Below are 17,419 nucleotides of genomic sequence, written 5' to 3'. Positions count from 1 at the left end.
ATCCTCAGTGTACCCCCATTTATCACATAGGTTGCAACCTCAAGTCTCACGCAAGCCTTAACCCCCATATTCCCGCCCTTGCTGCCACACAGCCTGAGCCCCCATGTTCCCCTTTTGCTGTCTCCTCTTACAGTCTCCGTTACCAGCAGCATCTTCTTCCTGTATAACACGGCACTGTTCTATAGTATTAAGAATAGCTCCGCCTACATAAGAGTTTGATCACATGGCCATGACGTCATCATAGGTCCTGCAGCATCTCCTGTCATGTGATGACAAGGCCGGTAACTGCTGAGCTGATACACAGGCGGCCCCGGCATCATGTTGCTGGTGTTGAGTGACGAGCACCGGGCACATCTGCAGATCCTCACCCAGGTGGAGAGCGCGGGTGAGTCACGTGACTTCGGAGGGTTTAGTCATGTCAAAAACGGTGTTGTGATGTCATCATGCATAGTAATAAGAGAGTTGTGTGACAACAAGGATATGTATCTCCTCCCTGGTTCGTTTTGATACACAGAGAGCTGACACTTCCTGAATGTCTTCAGGGTTCATGTAATGGCTAGGACAAATAGAGTGAGTGAAGTCAGGGACTCCCTTGCTCCAGTAAGGGGCGCTGTCTCCTGAGCTAGTGTGGGGCACCTCCTGCTGTGTCCACCTCACAGCCTCAGGGTTAGGGTTACATATAGGAGAGGGATAGTTAGTACCTAAATATGCCGAGGCTCCAGACTGCCAGACTATACAGCTAACACTTATGGAGCTCAGGTAGCATCCTATTAATATTATAAATGTGAAAGTTTGTGGGTTTGGATGTTCGGATGTTTGTTCCTCAATCACGCAAAACCCGCTCGACCGATTTGGCTGAAATTTTCCACAAACATAGTTAATACACCCGATTGCGCAATAGGCTACTTTTCGTCACAATAGCGCACATACGTTTGTGCCAGGACCCTCACAAAACCCGAACTCACATCACCATCTCTGCAATCTCACACACTTTGGACCATAGCAAGCCACAAAATTCATATTACCCTGTACAGCCTCGCCCCTAACCCCACACAATCACATATACATATACTTTACCACTTTGCCCCTCACCTTACCGATACTCCAGGAGGCTCTCTTTAACGCTCCGGAGCAGTCATGTTTGCCGACCCCCACCGCTCTGACAATCCGCGACACCGCCCACCCATGTCAATACCCCTAGGCGGTCTAATAAATGCAAAAAAAAAAAGTTTAAAAAAAGTAAAAAAAAAAAAAAAAAATTATATATATATATATATATATATATATATATATATATATATATATATAAAAAAAGGATTAATAATTCAAATCACCCCCTTTCCCTAAAACACATATAAAAGTAGTTAAAAACTGTGAAACATATACATGTTAGGTATCCCCGCGTCCAAAATCGCCCGCTCTACAAAGCTATACAAATATTTTTCCTGTTTGGTAAACGCCGTAGCGGGAAAAATGGTCAAAAGTGCCAAACCGCCGTTTTTTCACTGTTTTGATTCTGATAAAAATTTGAATAAAAAGTGATCAAAGCAATAACATTTCCCGAAAATGGTAGAACTAAAAAGTACACTCGGTCCCACACAAAAAAGACGCCCTATACATCCCCGTACACGCACGTATAAAAAAGTTACGGCTGTCGGAATATGGCGACTTTTCAAAAAAAAAAATATTTAACACAGTTTTGGATTTTTTTTACGGGGTCAAAATGTAAATAAAACCATAGAAATTTGGTCTCCCCGGAATTGTAACGAAACACAGAATACAGGGGACATGTCATTTTGGTTGCACAGTGAACGCCGTAAAACCAAAGCCCGTAAGAAAGTCGCAGAAATGCATTTTTTCTTCAAATCCACCCCATTCGGAATTTTTTCCCTGCTTCCCAGTACATTATATAGAATAAATAATGGTGGCATCATGAAGAAAAATTTGTCCCCAAAAAATTAAGACCTCATATGACTCTGGGAGCGGAGAAATAAAAAAGTTATGGGGTTTAGAGGGAGGGGAGTCAAAAACGAAAATCAAAAAATGCCATCGGCGGGAAAAGGTTAACTTCAAATCCCTCTGTCCCAAAGACACTATGTACAGTTTATACCAACACCGTATATATAGCAGCTCAAATACAAATTAACTTCAACACAAAAGTCTCACGTATTCTCAGAATTACAGAAAAAACAAGATACAAAGTTACATTTCATATCCCATACCTTATACACAGTACGAAAACCTTACCCACGCCTGTATATACCCACTTCTACAATCACCGCAGACGAAGTCGCGGGTACCAGCTATACTCAATATAACCTGGAGAATTTGCTATCCACTCCACTTTTTCAAGTACGCAAACATTTAACAAATCTGTATCCACCCAATTCTCGAATCACCGCTGACGAAGTCGCGGGTAACAGCTAGTTTCAATATATGTTACAGTTTGTACGGCTAATAGTATGTAAACAATGCTGAAAACTGCTCTCGGTACTGGTGACCTGTGTGTCAGACCTCAGTACCAGAGGTCCTGGGTGTCGGACCACCGCAGATCTAATATTGATCGGCCATCTATGTTAGAAACCGGAGAACCCCTTTAATTACCTCTCCATAGCAATGACATTGTGGATCCTGTCCACTTAACATGGATCCAGAGGCGGCGTTGCTTCAGCTCCAGGCATGTTAGGGTCCATATCTATCGATCTATCTATGTTTATATTGTCTATCTGCAGGGCTGGGTTCTGGTGACAAACTCCCTTTAAAATAGAAGAAAAGGAATGAAGCATTTTGCTAAACTTGAGCTAGCTTCCCTTGAGAAACCAGAAGGGGGCACTTCATTCGTAAAGCCTGTCTCACAGTTTGAGTAATGCTGTCCTAGATCACCCCTTCAGAAGTGCACAATTGTCTGAGGGCTATTCCTTCTGTCTCCTGCATTCACATGGACGCTCAACTTAGCCAAACGTTTATTTGGTTTCAGTGGGGACAAGAGTGTAAGCGATTGTCAGACAACTCTGGCATTGGCTTCGCTCCCCCAAAAAAATTGGGCGTACTGAAATTCAACATTCCTTTTCTCCTTCTCACGTCTGTGGTCAGGACGCCCTCATACACATTAGATTTGCCAAGGTTCAGGTCCCATATAAATCTTCAAATTGGCAATATCAGGCTAAATGCTGACAGATTGTGTAGTTTGTAGAGGCCATTTCACATATAACATGTTTGACTGCAATTCTTGTGTGACTATGAACAGTTGCATCACCAACAGAGCTGAATGAGCACTACAATAATACTTGACACACAATGCCCTGTCCACGACTGTTTTCCTCAGTCCTACAGACTGAATGGAGTGCAGTGGAATGAAACATATACTAAACTATTGTTCCATCCAAAATCTTCTCACTATGCAGAAAGGATGAAAGGGGGGACCCATGTTCTGGTGATTGTGAGGGTCTCAGGGGTGGGTAACCCAGATATCTAACATTTCTCAGTAACGTTTTGGCTAAGTGAGTTAAACTGTATTACTAAAGTGTTTGCTTGTTGTGTTTAAAGCTTTTATACATTGCCCAAGGATTGTTTTCTTTGGTCTAGGTGTTCCCTTTACAGAGAGAGGATAACTTTTTGTTTTTATTCTCTTTACAGTTGTTGGAGAGTTTGGTCGAATTGCCGTAGAATTTTTACGAAAAGGTTCAAATCCAAAAGTCTATGAAGGAGCTGCAAGTAAGTGATGGGCACATGGGGAAATACGGTGGCTCAGTGGTTAGCACTAGAGATGAATGAGTTGTATTCGATCAAATACCTACCCGCCATAGGTATTTGTGTAAGCGGCCGAACACCAAGCGGTTAAGCGCATCGAATATTCGATGCGTTTAACCCCTTTTGTGTTTGGCTGCTTACACGAATACCTATGGCGGGGAGGTATTCGATCGAATACAACTCACTCATCTCTAGTTAGCACTGCAGCCTTGCAGCGCTGGAGTCCTGGGTTCAAATCCTGCCAAGGTCAACATCTGCAAGGTGTTTGTATGTTCTCCTCATGTTTGTGTGGATTTCCTCCCATACTCCAAAGACATACGGATAGGTAAAAAAAAAGTACATTGTGAGCTCTATATGGTCACGTGACTGCTGGAACCAGGTGAAATACTGTCTACATGTGATTTTTACTCTGTAGTGTAGATATAAACCTCGTACCATGTGTACTGTGCTGGTGGTGCAGGAGTATTTTCTACGCTAGGACTAGGAGTACTGCCCAGGTTACGTGCCTACACACTTTGTGGAAAGCTTGTGGCAAATGTTTTGTTCTGATTACAAAGCATGCCATAAACTGTATAGGCGCTAGGATTGGGCAATTGTGACCTAAATCAACATCACAATTAAATGGGCATTTTCCGTCGATAATGATTAATGGCGATTATTCAGGCCACGCTGCTTTTAAAGTATGTTTTGGGCGAACCTTGCAAGATTCACAAAATAGTCTGAAATGAAACTGCTGTTATTATACGCTGAGATTTATTCAGGTATATTATAAAAGCCCTGACATTATTCAGGAGGCCGGAAGAGGATGAAGACCTGCACTGGAGCACAGGATAGGTGAGTAACAGTTTTTATGTTGGCTTACTTCCCGTGGGCACTCCACTAAATATACTCTGTGGTCTGAAGGCACCCCACAGTATAATAGCAGTATCAGTTTTGCACGTTTTCAGTCCAAACTAAACTGCAAGCAAAAGCTTGTGAATAGTGTAATAACCGAACTGAAACAACTATCATGCACACAATCACGTTGGTTATCTGGATTTATGGTCGGTTTTAGTTATTTTTCAATTTATTGTCCAGCCCTAATAAAAGCCCATGTTAAGTACTACATACATATATACTGGATTGAATAGTACAGCCTGACAGATTTGAGCCTGTGCCGATGGGATGGGGGGTCTATAAATATACTCACCATAAGCTTTCCTAGGGCACATTGTAAACTGAAAGCAAAAAGGGTATTACATGATCCCTCTTTTTTGAGGTTGTGTTGTTGAGAAGGAAGCCACCACTCTTTCATTGTTATTATATGAGACATGCTTTGTTTTAGCCCTCCATTCAGAACGTCGTAGAGATTTAACAGGTGCTTCTACATGATGCCCTTCTTCTTTCTTACCAGGAAAGCTGGAGGTCAGCAGTACCACTGTCCAGGAGGCCGTTGAAGGCCTCACATATCTGCTTACGGAGAGCTCCAAGCTTCTGGTGAGTGACAATTCCATCATCGTGTGTGTCCTGTTCTTGTGTGCCATGTTCTTCATGGAAATATTCTTCTGAAACACAGATCTCTGAGATTGATTTCCAAGACTCCGTGCTTGTTTTGGGGTTTCCTGAAGAACTAAATAAAGTCCTTCTACAGTTGTATTTGGACAACAGGAAAGAGATCCGTCGAATCCTCAGTGAGCTTGAACCAAATCTTCCTCACTACCATAACCTTGAGTGGCGGCTGGATGTCCAGGTACATAAAATACACTGTCACGTTTTCTAACCTCATTTATAATGTAAAATTAGCCAGTAAAGTCAAAGTAGTGTCCACCATGTTTCTCTTAACAGGCACACAAGAAGCCATCTACCATATGACTTCCAAACTATTACCCTCCCCAATTCACCAGAGGTCACCCCTCTTTTCCATAGTGACCACAGCAGGGCTGTCACAGGAGTATTTCCACAAGGCCTCCTGCCTCCTATAGTCATAGAAAGGACAGTCATTGACTATGTAAAACTCCACATAACACCCAGTTGTAAAACCCAGTCACCCTGTGAAATTGCTGTAAGAGAATTGTCAAGTAATCATTAGAACTTGAAGCAGATCTGTTTCTGAAATACACTAATGAAAGGTCCACAAAAAATAATCCAAAAAAGTTATTAAAGTCCAAGTCGCTCATATGTTTTTGTGATCTTAGTTATGGTAGTTGGTTATAAATACACGTTACACGCTCAAAACCTGTTGGCTACTTGTGTCCTACATAAAGCTATTGGATTTTATCCCTAAGTGATTTTTCTCCCTTCTAGAAGACTAGATGAGCTGACCCACACATTATTTGCTTGCTTAGAATAAGTGCAGTATTCTGGCACTGCCACTCTACAATGGACTGAGCCTTTTGCTTCTGGTTCCGGCTCAGTAGGCTGTGTGGAATAGCTGATCTGTGGGCCCGAGTACTGGTCATTAGAGATGAGCGAGTAGTATTCGAAACGCCAGTTTCGAATAGCACGCTCCCATAGGAATAAATGGACGCAGGGGGTTAAGCGGCAGGATGCGGACCTCGTCTGCGTGTCGGCCGGCTCCATTCATTGCTATGGGTGCGTGCTATTCGAAAATGCCGTTTGGAATACTACTCGCTCATCTCTACTGGTCATCAGTATCAAGAATGCCTCCAGTTCAGAAAGTCACCTTAACAGATTAGAAAGAGGTCATATCTATGAGTACAGTTATCCAAGTGTCATGCGACTCCTGGCTTTGGTTTACAATCACTGATGCAAAATGCTGATGTGAATAGTGCCTAAGGCATATTTTATAAGCTATTTGGACATCACCAAAGCGGCTCAGTGGTTAGCACCATTGTCTTACAGCACAAAGGATCATTTGCATTGTAAGCTCTCTGTGTTTGTGTGGGTTTCCTCTAGGTACTCTGGTGTCTCCCACATTCCAAAAGCATGTCGATCAGTGCCTTGGGGGGGGTTTTTGTTTTGTTTTTTTGTTTTGTTTTTGTTGCAGCAGTAGTTAGTTTGTGCAAATGTATGTAAAGCCCTTCACTGGTGTACGGTAGTATGGAATTAATGGTGCTATATAAATATATAACAAGACCAGATATCCCTTCCAACTCATGTTTAAAGAGGACCTTTCATGTCCTCTGGCACATGCGGTTTTAAAGCGATTCTACCAATAAAAACTTTTTTTTTTTTTTATCGTCGACATGTCGGAATAGCCTTAAGAAAGGCTATTCTTCTCCTACCTTTAGAGGTCTTCTTCGCCCAGAATTCGGTTAAAATTCCGTTTTCCGTCAATATGCAAATAAGTTATCTTGCAGCACTGGGGGCAGGCCCCAGAGCTCAAACAGCACTGGGTGCGTCCCCATTGCTGCAAGAGAACTCTCTTCTTTGCCTCCTCCATCTTCTTCTGGAACGTCCTCTTCATGCATCTTCTACTGGCGCAGGTGGTGAAACTTGTAGGCCTTGGGCAGAGCCGACTATGCATGCCCATAGGCCACAAGAAAATGTCCGCTTACTTATTGTGTAAGCAGCCATTTTTCTTATGACCACGGACATGCGCAGTCGGCTCTGCCCGAGGCCTACAAGTTTCACCACCTACGCCGGAAGAAAATGCATGAAGAGGACGTTCCAGAAGAAGATGGAGGCGGCAAAGGAGAGAGTTCTCTTGCAGCATTGGGGACGCACCCAGTGCTGTTTGAGCTCTGGGGCCCGCCCCCAGTGCTGGGACAGAACTCATTTGCATACCGTCTGAAAATGGAACGGCAGCGCGGAGAAGACTTCTAAAGGTAGGAGACGAATAGCCTTTCTTAAGGCTATTCCGACGTGTCAACGACAAAAAAAAGTTTTTAATGGTAGAATCCCTTTAAATACAGCTAGAAAGCCAAGAGTGAGCTGAATTCAGCGCACTGTCGCCTTTTTCCGTTATGTTCCCCAGGTGAAGAGCTATCGGTGCATTTACAAATAGCTCTTCACTGTCAGAAAGATGTTCCTGACAGTCTAGCTGGGAATGTCCCTCCTGACAGTACTGTGCGTCGCGCTATACTGTGAGGGGGTGTTCCTTATCACCCAGTGATGGCGTTCCCAGCTAGACTGTCAGGAACACCCTTCTTACAGTATAGAGCTATCAGTAAATGCACCAATGGCTTTTCATCCGGGGCACATAACGGCTTTCTAGCAGTATATAAAACCCGCATGTTCCCGAGGACATGAAAGGTCCTCTTTAATGTCATGAATGCCCTGATTTTAAGGGGCATACCACAGCCTTACTATAACAATTGTCCACAATGCCATATAACTTCATACATCCCTATTAAACTGAAAAAAAAAATTCTTTGGAGTAAAAGATGCCAAATTTAATAATAGGCACACTAAATTGAGCTGATCTAGGGCTGTCAAAGAGACAGAACATTAGTGCTACTTCTGCTATGAGCAGGTGTAGATTTGTGTCATTTGGTAGATGCTTGTCATGCCCAAGTCCTAGGTGATCTCCCCCATAAACATAAAACTGTATGAGCCATCACCAGTCGTTTCCTTTAACATTTGGATGGTGCTTGGACATATAAAGTTAGTGGGGTAATGTGGGAGCTGGAACAGAGGAGGGTTTGTTTTAGGGATTCTAATTACGGTACGGAAGGGTTTACATTAGAAATTGTGATAGGTCTGTCTGAAAAGATGTGTCTTTAGTTTGTGCTTGAAGCTGTAGAAATTGGGAGTTAATCTTATTGTCCGGGGTAGAGCATTCCAGAGAAGTGGTGCAACTCGGGAGAAGTCTTGTATACGAGCATGGGAGGTTCTGATAATAGAGGATGTAAGTGTTAGGTCATTGAGCGAATGGAGAACACGGGTTGGGCGGTAGACAGAGATGAGGGAGGAAATGTAGGGAGGTGCGGCATTATGGAGAGCCTTGTGGATGAGGGTGATAACTTTATATTTTATTCTATAATGAATAGGCAGCCAATGTTACGACTGACACAGACCGGAGGCCTCGCTGTAGCGTCTAGCCTGATAGATGAGCCTGGCCGCTGCATTCAGAATAGATTGTAGAGGGGAGAGTTTAGTAAGGGGAAGACAGTAGTCAAGGCGAGAATGAATCAGAGAGACAATAAGTGTCTTTAGTGTATCTCTGGTAAGGAAAGGGTGTATTCTGGAGATATTTTTGAGGTGGAGGTGACATGAGCGTGCGAGTGATTGGATATGGGGAGTGAAGGAAAGGTCTGAGTCAAACACAACCCTCAGGCAGCGGGTATACTGCCTAGGAGTTATAGTAAGGCCGGATTTGTTTATGCCGCAAAACTGATGCAAATTACCACATATACTCGAGTATAAGCCGACTTTTTCAGAACATTTTTTCATGCTGAAAAAAAGCTCTCCTTGGCTTATACACGAGTCAGGGTCCACGGAGCACAGAAAACTGGAAGGGGGAGGTCCTTTAGTGCTAACTAATCTGTGATTGGCTTGTCATGAAGTCACGTGACTGATGTCATCAAAGGTCCTGTAGCCACTGGTATGTAACATCTGCAGATAAGGTGAGTCTAAATCCTAGGAGCTCCGCCCACACCAGAGTCCGATCACATGGTCATGACGTCATCAGTGGTCCTTTAGCACACTAGGATTTAGCATCTACCCTGCAGATGAGTGGCCAGGATTCATTGTGTCTTATGGAAGATGTCTGTTGTATGGAGGAGAGGAAGCTACAGTAACGTGACACACAGGGACCTTCCTTTAGTTACTCTGCCTATGCCTGTCAGGCATTTGGGGTTATTAATTTAGTTTCAGTAACTCCATGTGCCTGACATTAATAACAGTTAACCCCATCATGTCCCTCATATTAACTCCTGTGTGCCCCATATAAGGGTTACTAATATGGGAGACACATGTGGGTACTAATGAAGGAGCTTATTTATGAAGATACCTAATTATTACCTCCATATGTCCCACATATCAGTAACTCTTATGTGAGGCACATGAGGGGTTAATGTGAGGGACATGATGGGTTTAACTGCTATTACTATGATCCCCATGGAGTTAATAAGCTGCAATGCACATGACCAGACTTTTTATCTGCAATGGTGGATCCCCCCCCCCCCCCCCCCCTCAGCTTATACTCAAGTCAATAAGTTTTCCCAGTTTTTTGTGGTAAAATTAGGGGTCTCTGCTTATATTCGGGTCGGCTTATACTCGAGTATATATGGTACTATTTAAATTCATCTAATTGTGTTTTAGAAATACAAAAAAATAATCTTACATAGTTTTTAATCACGTAGTGAATGTGTTTAGTGTGTTTTGAGTGCTAAATCCTGTACAAAACCACACGTAGTACATTGTGAAAACATGTAGCATTTCACCAAGTCACCCTTGCATCATTTGTGCCTCCTATAACTTGCAGCGCCTGTTTACTGCTGCAGATTGCCACTAGAGAGCAGCATTGTGATCTTGAATTTATTATAAGAATCCTTGTCTGTAGGTTGAATTTGTTCTAACACTTGTCATGTACGCTTCCATGTAGCTGGCCAGCAGAAGCCTACGGCACCAGATAAAGCCCACCGTCACCATGAAACTTCATCTGATGGAGAACAATGCACTGAAGACCAGCATATTACAGACAGACCCTGCCACATTAATGCATATAATCCAGGAACTGGAACAGGCGCTTGCGGAGATGAAAACAAACCACTGTCGCCGAATTGTGCGCAATATTAAGTAAACTAATAATAATCAACAATGATGGTTTATAGTATTAACTGTGTAACATCATATTACATTTGGACCAATTGAAGCAGCATGTAGTTCTCCACCAAATGTGCAGTTACAGCTCTCATCAGATTCATGTTTTGCTGGGGGTTGTACTCTAGAAAAGGAGTCACAAGAAGTAGTAGGGTGCCAGAAGATATTATCTTAGGACCTTGCTGCAGGCCTGTAAATAGATTTGTTACAATGAATCTTTATTAATAAAATGATGTGATTTATGATTCAAAGTGTATTTTTTTGGCCCTATGTTAACTACACATATAGGTAAAACAAACTGTGTGTATGGGGGTCTCCCCAAATCCACCAGCAGATGTAATAGGTACATGTTTCAGCTAAGGGATCAGCCACTGCTCATGCTTAGGACAAGGAAGCCGGGGATAGCTGCCAGCAAACAACTATCTCAAGCCTTGTTCATACAGCCATATGGCGTAGGGTTTGTATTCCAGTGCATGGGTCTCTACTGTATCACTGCAAGTCTTCAAAGTCATATGTAGCATGCTAGAGACGTATACAGCCTTCATATTCTACTGTGTAGGCTCTATGCATTAGTGCAGTGCATTACTTCTTACTACTTGCTACAATGGTAGTACACACCAAAGTGTCATTAAACTGAGATCTGTTAACAGCTTTATAAAAGGTGAATGGACCCAGCACTCTATTAAATGTAGTCTATTAAGTCCTAAATGCCTCCCAAACCAATCATGTACCCTCTTATAGTATCGGAAAGTATAAACTAAGTTATGAACAGATGAGACAATGCAATGTAAATCATCCTGCAGCTGTACCGGTGTGGAATAGATATACTGACAGAGAGTTGTGCACCAGCTCTCTTCTAGAACAGAAGCCCCAACAGCCCCTTAGTTATGAACAACATTTTCAGCTTCTACTTAATATCTGTAGGCAAATCAGGCCCACCCCTGTCACACGTGTAGGCTGGTTACCATTGCATTGCTTAATTGGCAAAGATATGTTTCTGCTACTATTATAGGCCACTAAACAGCTCTATTACTGTTAGGGGGGATTTTGGTCTTGAAGACCTCTTTCCAAAGGGGTTTTCCTTAGGATACATCATCAGTATCAGACTATGGGAGCCTGACACTCAGACAGATTTCCGTTAAGGTCTCCATGACCCTTGATCGCTATCAAAAACAGACCCCTTGGGATAGGCCATAAATTTAAACGTCATTAGCTGCATGTTCTAGGAAAAAGATGGTCTGTGTGGATCCACACCAATTTGGGGACCCACACAGACCAGCTGTTTCCTAAAGCCTACAGCTCCTGATGTTTATATGCTGGTTTGCGCTACTCACTCGCTGCACTTTTAGTAGTGCCAGTTATTGGTACTACAGTGATATCCCGTTGGAGTCTATTGAATTTATTTATTGGACACTGGTATATAAACAGTTGCTGGAAGCTACACACTAAAAAACTGCTGATCTGCAGGGGTCTTAGCTGCCAATCTGGTGCCATCTCTTAAAGGATACGTGAGTCATGAAACGTTGAGCTGAAATACGTGCATGCATGTTGTCCTATCTGTTTTTCTCCTGCTAATGTCCCCATTTTGGCTCAAACACATTTGACTTTTTGCTTTTTATTTTAAATTGTAATTTTTAGTAAAATGTTTTACAATATAGTATACAAAAATAAAAGGGAATAAAGAAGAGCCACAAAATGTGGTATAACAGGTTAACAGAATACACTAAAATCAAAGCGTACAAAAACCAGTGATAAAGCAAAAAAGAACAGACAAAGGACTAGACGGGATTGGAGCAATTTCATGCAGGCAATTAATTCAGACCCCGTGGGTGGGAGCATCCCCCTCCAATGATAGACAATGAGGGTCTTTGCTGCAGTACTCACATTTTGTTTTGAGGCTTTGGGTGAGTACAATAAGGAGCAGTCTGCCCCTTTCCTATACGTTTTATAACTAGTTTTGTTTGCTTACATGCAATCTTGCCAGGAGTAACTGTACAAGAGCAAACAAATAGCTGAGAAAAGCCCAAGTGACCATAGTATAAAAGATCCAGAAACACTGGAGCAGATATATGCAGATAACCACTCCATACTATCATCTACCATGCAGGCATGACACAGGAAAAGAGCAGTCTATGAGAACAGTCTGCAAAGCTGTAACCTCATAAGCAGCCAGAAGTAGATAAATGTACAGAGACGACTCTTCTTACATTATAAGGCTAGCTTCACAACTGTGCCTGTATTCCATTTGGAATGCTTAAAAAATATGGAGAAAAAAATCCTGCAAGCAAGGCTTTTCTCTGCATTTTTTGGGGTTTATGGAGTCTATGGGCTCTGCGGGTTTCCGGGGGTAACCCCTTTTTAACATAATGGAAACCCAGGTACAGGTGTAAACCTAGCGTAAGTATTGAGATGTGCAGAATGTTCAGTCTTTGCAGATTGCAGACATGTCTGGGCAGGCTGTGAGGAAAATTAGCCCCTCCCATCTGCATTCACTGTTTAAAGAGAGAAAACTGCCTCCCACTTACCTCACTGTCTTTCCATCTTGCTACTAGGGACATACTTCCCTGGTAACAAAAGCAGTCAACTGTAAATTATCTAGAGAGGAGTTCCCTGGAGGAAGGAACTTTAGAGAGGTTTTTCAGGCAAAAAGCAGTAACAATTTTTAAAGTGCATTACATGATGGTCCAGAATTACATGCTCTATGAAATGATTCTAAGCAGTCTGAAAAGAGGTTGCCCAAGTTAATTTTTCTGTGGCTCAGCTCCCACTGTGACTTCATTGAGAACTGAGCTGTAGTGAAGGCGCCCGGCCCGCTAAACAGTGGATGGAACTCTCTGCTTCTCGTCCGAGTCTGGCTGTAAGCGCCGGTGAGCGTTTTGTGCTCTCCGCGGCGAAACTGTTTTTTTTTTTTTTTAAACCGACCACAAAGTACTGCATGTCTGACTCTGTGTCCGGTTAAAAAAAACAAAAAACGTTTCGCCGCGGAGAGCATAAAATGCTCACTGGCGCTCACAGCCGGACACTTTTCAAACCTATTCAAATGAATGGGTTTGAAAAATGTCTGCAGGTTTCCATCTCCTGCCCAGTTTCGGGCTGGAAACCTGAAAGCGGAGACCCCGGGCGCAGATGTGAACGAGCCCTTAGTCTCATTTCATAGAATATGTGATTCTGGACTAAAAAACTTGCCTAAAAAAAACTTGGTTGTTTTTTGATGACGCATTCCTTTTAAAGGGGTTTCCAACCGTTGATATCAATTGTTATCAAGATGACATCGGTAGGGGTCCAGAAACTGGTACCCCCACTGATGAAGCAAAGTGTATGCAATTGGAAGCAGACTGCTCTGCACAGTCTACTACCTATACGATCCATAAGCACATCTAAGTATACCAATATTCCCGATACATTATATAAATATGCAATATTTTTTTTTTATTTTTTTTTTAATGTATTGTCAAAAATGGACCAACCATGCACAGCACACCATCCACAAAATAGCAGAATGGGGTACTAGCCTTGAAAAAAGTACAGACCTTTCATGTCCACAGAATGCGCAAGTGTGAATAGAACGTAACCCTGCACAGACTATAATGGATAGTGAATTTTGTATGTGTGGTCATCTTTCCCCCACCATTCCTTAAAGGGGTTGTCCCATGAACTGAAAACCATTGGAACTTTCTGCCACTCCACATTCAACCTGAATAACTGCTGGGTTTCACCTGTTTTATGAAGCAGGGCCCAGGCAGCAGTATCCGTGATCATGGACTATTAGGGCATGTTCAAATGGTGAAAAACGAAGAGAAATTTATCTTCATTTTCCACCGCCATATTCGGCCATACACTATATAAGACAAGAGTTAAAGGGGCTCTATCACCAGATTTACGGGTTATGAGCTAAAGATATTCTTGAATAGCCTGCTATTAGTGTGTAAAAAGACACCCCCCCCCCCCCCCGTTTTTGTTAATTATTATTGGTAATCGATATGTAAGCTGGATCGTGCACGGTGGGCATGTTCTGCTCCCCTTAGTGTCATAGCTTCTGCACGCCCACCGCTGCCTCCAAGCCCCCCTCCTCCTGCTTATTCACGGCGGTTTCTACTGAAAGCTATTGAAAGCACGCACATGCGCAGTAGCGCTCCCTCCGATACGCTATCGCGCATGCTCCAGCTCGCAATGTTCTCTATGGGAAAATGGCGCTGGAGTGTGCACAGTAGCGCGCCAGAGGGAGCGCTACTGCGCACGCGCGTGCTTTCAATAGAAACCACCGTAAATAAGCAGGAGGAGGGGGGGGCTTGGAGGCAGTGGTGGGTGTGCAGAAAATATGACGCTAAAGGGTGCATGACATGCCCACCGTGCACGATCCAGCTAATTTACATATCGATTACCAAACAAAAACGGGGGGGGTCTTTTTACACACTAATAGCAGGCTATTCAAGAATATCTTTAGCTCATAACCCTGAAATCTGCTGACAGAGCTCCTTTAAATAATTAAAAAGATGTTAAAAATACAAAATAATCCCCTTTTTCCTACCTTGCATATAAAATAAATGAATAAATGTTTACATGTGTATCTACCCTGCTCACTTCCACACAAAAAAATCATGAAAAATTCATCTTCTTTTGTGAACCTTTGAAAATATATAATAATGATAGAAAATAAACTCATTAGGTATTGTTGCTGCCAAAAGTGCCTATACTATAAATATATAAAATTGATTATTAATTATTCCATACGCAGAAAACAAAAATCAAAATGCCCAAATTGCAATTTTTTGTCCCTTGAATTTCCAAAATAAAATTAAAAAAATAAAAAAAAGTCAAACATTCGCAAAATGGCATAACTAAAAACTATAGTATGCGCCTCAATAAATGTCCTTTCACATGGCTCTGTAGAATGAGAATTACCAAGTAGCTGATATTGCATTTTGATAAAAACAACACTGACACCGCGTTTTCATGTGTTTCTACGCCCCCTTGCACATGACCGTATGAATGGCCAGTGTGCTATCTGGGTTTTTCTCGGATAGCACACTGACCCATTCTTTTCTATGGGCCCGAACACATGACCGCAAATTACACAGTCCTGTGTGCGGGCCGACACTTTGGGCCTCAAAATATGGAATAGGTCCTATTCCTGTCCGATTTTGTGGCCCTGCTTCCGCGGCTTAAGACCCAATAATCAGACTGTAGCCCCAAAAAACGCATTATAGTGTTGGGCAAATGCTACAAAGGCACTATTATGCTGCATACAATGGGCTACTGCTGAATTTTCAATGTAGAAAAAAAAAGTCAAGGACGTACTAAAATAATTCACGTAAACTTTTACAATGCGTCTAGTTTTCTCATACAATTCAAGGCTGATGGTACAACTTGGTTATATACAACCCCTGGCTTTTTTTATGCACAGTCACGTGACTGTGCTGTCTTTTATTACTACTACTTTAGTTTTCCCTTTAGTTAACCCCATCCGAACCTTCTGAGATTTCTGCCATCAATTTCTAATTTTTCCAACTGAAAAGGAAAACTAAGTTTCACCTTCTGATATGTGTTTTAGGTTCTGTTGTGAATAACATATGAGATTCCCAAATCATTGAATTCTTTTTTTCTTTACAACTTTTTTGGAATTGGGGTTGTAGCTGGAAGGTATGCATGCTGTACAGACATGATAAACTGTAGTATTTAGTCAGCAGTTCAATGCCATCTGCATATTTGGGACCTCAAATTAGTGACCAACATTTGCCGGCCCCACCAACAAGCAATAACAATTGTCAGAAACAGTTGCCAACAAAAGGTAACTTTGAGGTCTGCTATTTCCATCTGTCACAACTCAGCTGCTTTCAGCAGATACCTGCTGCTAATAATACACAAAACAGGCTGTGAGTCTGGCTGCGCACGTCATACTGATGTATCCAGATCTGACAGTCAAGAATTTAATTGATACATTGATATCAAAACATAAGATTTATATTATTTCACATATACTCAGACATACAGGTACTAGTAAGCAGAAAATATGCAAATAAGGTCCTACAAATGAAGTTATATATATTTAATTATTGGAATTAGCATTTTTGATGACTGTTCTTTTAAAGAGGACCTTTCACCTCCTGGGGCACATGCGGTGTAGCAAACCACTAGAAAGCCGACAGTGCACTGAATTCAGCGCACTATCAGCTTTCCCTTTCTGTGCCCCCGGTGAAGAGCTATCGGTGCCAATACCGTAGCTCTTCACTGTCAGAAGGGCGTTTCTGTCAGTCAGTCAGTAACGCCCTTCCTCACAGCAGCGTCTATAGCGCTGTACTGTGAGAGCGGTGAGGAACTCTTCCCTCCACTCCTGATAGTACTCGTCCATAGACGAGTACTAGGGGGTGTTCAGTGTCATCGCTGGGCAGTAAGCAGTGCCCCCTCTCACAGTACAACGCTGTAGATGCTACTGTGAGGAAGGGAGTTCCTGACAGAAAAGCCCTTCTGACAGTGGAGAGCTACGGTATCGGCACCGATAGCTCTTCACTGGGGGCACAGAACGTGAAAAGCTGAATTCAGCGCACTGTAGGCTTTCTAGCGATGCCGTATGTGCCCCAACTGATGAAAGGTCCTCTTTAAATGTAATGTACAGTTGACTTGCGTCCACCAGAGAAATTAGCAGTTCTCTACTCTGACTTAGGGGATGTTCAATGTCTGTGTGTCAGCCAGATTTACCGGCTTGAACTTCATATTGGACGCAGGACTACTAGCAATATAGTTACCTACGATGCTAGGAGTCCCTGTCTCCCAGCAAGATACTGTCCACTATCAATTACAGTATGGGACAGTATGTTGCTGGGAGGCAGGGACTCATAGCGTTATAGGTAACTATACTGCCAGTAGTCCCGCTCCCAGCACAAAGTTCAAGCCAGTAAATCTGGCTGACACATGGACGGTGGTTCACGGGAGAAATACGGTCGGGTGCTGAACCACTAAAAGAGAG

The 17,419-nt window shown here is 42.6% G+C and overlaps 1 protein-coding gene across 1 annotated transcript; it reads left to right on the top strand.

The window, feature by feature from the left end:
• Window positions 1–258: 258 nt before the first annotated feature.
• COMMD2 (COMM domain containing 2) lies at window positions 259–10,700 on the top strand. Its single transcript, XM_075268877.1, has 5 exons — window positions 259–385; window positions 3,637–3,714; window positions 5,144–5,226; window positions 5,306–5,479; window positions 10,238–10,700. The coding sequence occupies exons 1-5, from the start codon at window positions 319–321 to the stop codon at window positions 10,433–10,435; spliced, it is 600 nt and encodes a 199-aa protein (XP_075124978.1). The 5' UTR covers window positions 259–318; the 3' UTR covers window positions 10,436–10,700.
• The last annotated feature ends 6,719 nt before the right edge of the window (window positions 10,701–17,419 follow it).

This window comes from Leptodactylus fuscus, chromosome 3 (genome assembly GCF_031893055.1).
Source record: "Leptodactylus fuscus isolate aLepFus1 chromosome 3, aLepFus1.hap2, whole genome shotgun sequence".
In the NCBI taxonomy this organism is placed as follows: domain Eukaryota; kingdom Metazoa; phylum Chordata; class Amphibia; order Anura; family Leptodactylidae; genus Leptodactylus; species Leptodactylus fuscus.
Note: the sequence above shows the minus strand (reverse complement) of the source record. Positions and strands in the feature narration are given on the sequence as shown.